The sequence below is a fragment of the Triticum dicoccoides genome, chromosome 1A, assembly GCF_002162155.2.
Source record: "Triticum dicoccoides isolate Atlit2015 ecotype Zavitan chromosome 1A, WEW_v2.0, whole genome shotgun sequence".
NCBI lineage: Eukaryota > Viridiplantae > Streptophyta > Magnoliopsida > Poales > Poaceae > Triticum > Triticum dicoccoides.
The window spans coordinates 562,980,689-562,981,510 of record NC_041380.1 but is presented as its reverse complement, the minus strand read 5'-3'; the positions used below and the strand labels follow the sequence as shown (position 1 = coordinate 562,981,510).

Sequence of the window (822 nt, the reverse complement as noted above, 5' to 3'; positions counted from 1 at the left end):
GTCACTCACAGCAGTCAACGTATCCCTATGCAAGTTAAAGCTCATACAACGTGGATATGTGTGTGGATGACACACTTGGCAATCTTTTATGACTTATATATATGCATTTTTTATAGTATTAGGACTAAGTTGACACCCCTCTAATAATTTCAGCACTTGTGGTGTATTTTACTTTTACTTATTTGCTTGTTTACTTTGTATACCTAGCTAGTGAGCTCACCATTTTAGAGTGGTCCACTTAATTGCACTTTTAGAGACACTATTATTTAATAACTCCCTAAAAACCAACCGAGAAAGTTAAAATTAGTAGTCGCGCATTTACTCATCCCTTTGATATCCTTTGGCGTGCGTCGTGTTGTAAGTCTTCAATGCGAGCATCATGCCTGAAGCCTAATCCCTCGAGCGTAAAAGCGATTCACAAAAAAAACATGAAGTTTTATATATAATCTTTGAAATCAAACGATCTTTACATGAAACAATTTCCAAGAGTTTATATCCTGAAAGTGTAATTCAAATTCAAATCAAAGAGCCGTCCACTCCTTTAGGTGCTCAAACCCGTTTAAATCCACAACAAAAGCCCAAACCCGCTAAAATAATATCCCCGCCCTGTTTCCCTTTCCACCTCCACCTTATCCGCCGCCGAGCCAAGCCGGCCCAAAACCTCCCACCCCCATCCATGGCGCCACCGCGCTAGGCCAAACCCCCACCCGCACGGGTCAACCAACCACCTCCGCCGCCATGGCGCTCTCCGAGCTGCCCCTCCACCACTCCTTCCGCCTCTCCTCCCGCCCGCTCCTCCCGCTCCGCCTCCTCTCCCTCTCC

The 822-nt window shown here is 45.5% G+C and overlaps 1 protein-coding gene across 1 annotated transcript in view; it reads left to right on the top strand.

The window, feature by feature from the left end:
* The first annotated feature begins 657 nt into the window (after positions 1-657).
* LOC119355389 (CRM-domain containing factor CFM3, chloroplastic/mitochondrial-like) overlaps positions 658-822 on the top strand; it is a 5,283-nt gene continuing 5,118 nt past the window's right edge. The window contains exon 1 of the mRNA XM_037622190.1: positions 658-822. Within this exon, the coding sequence (XP_037478087.1) occupies positions 739-822 (84 nt within the window). The 5' untranslated portion in view covers positions 658-738.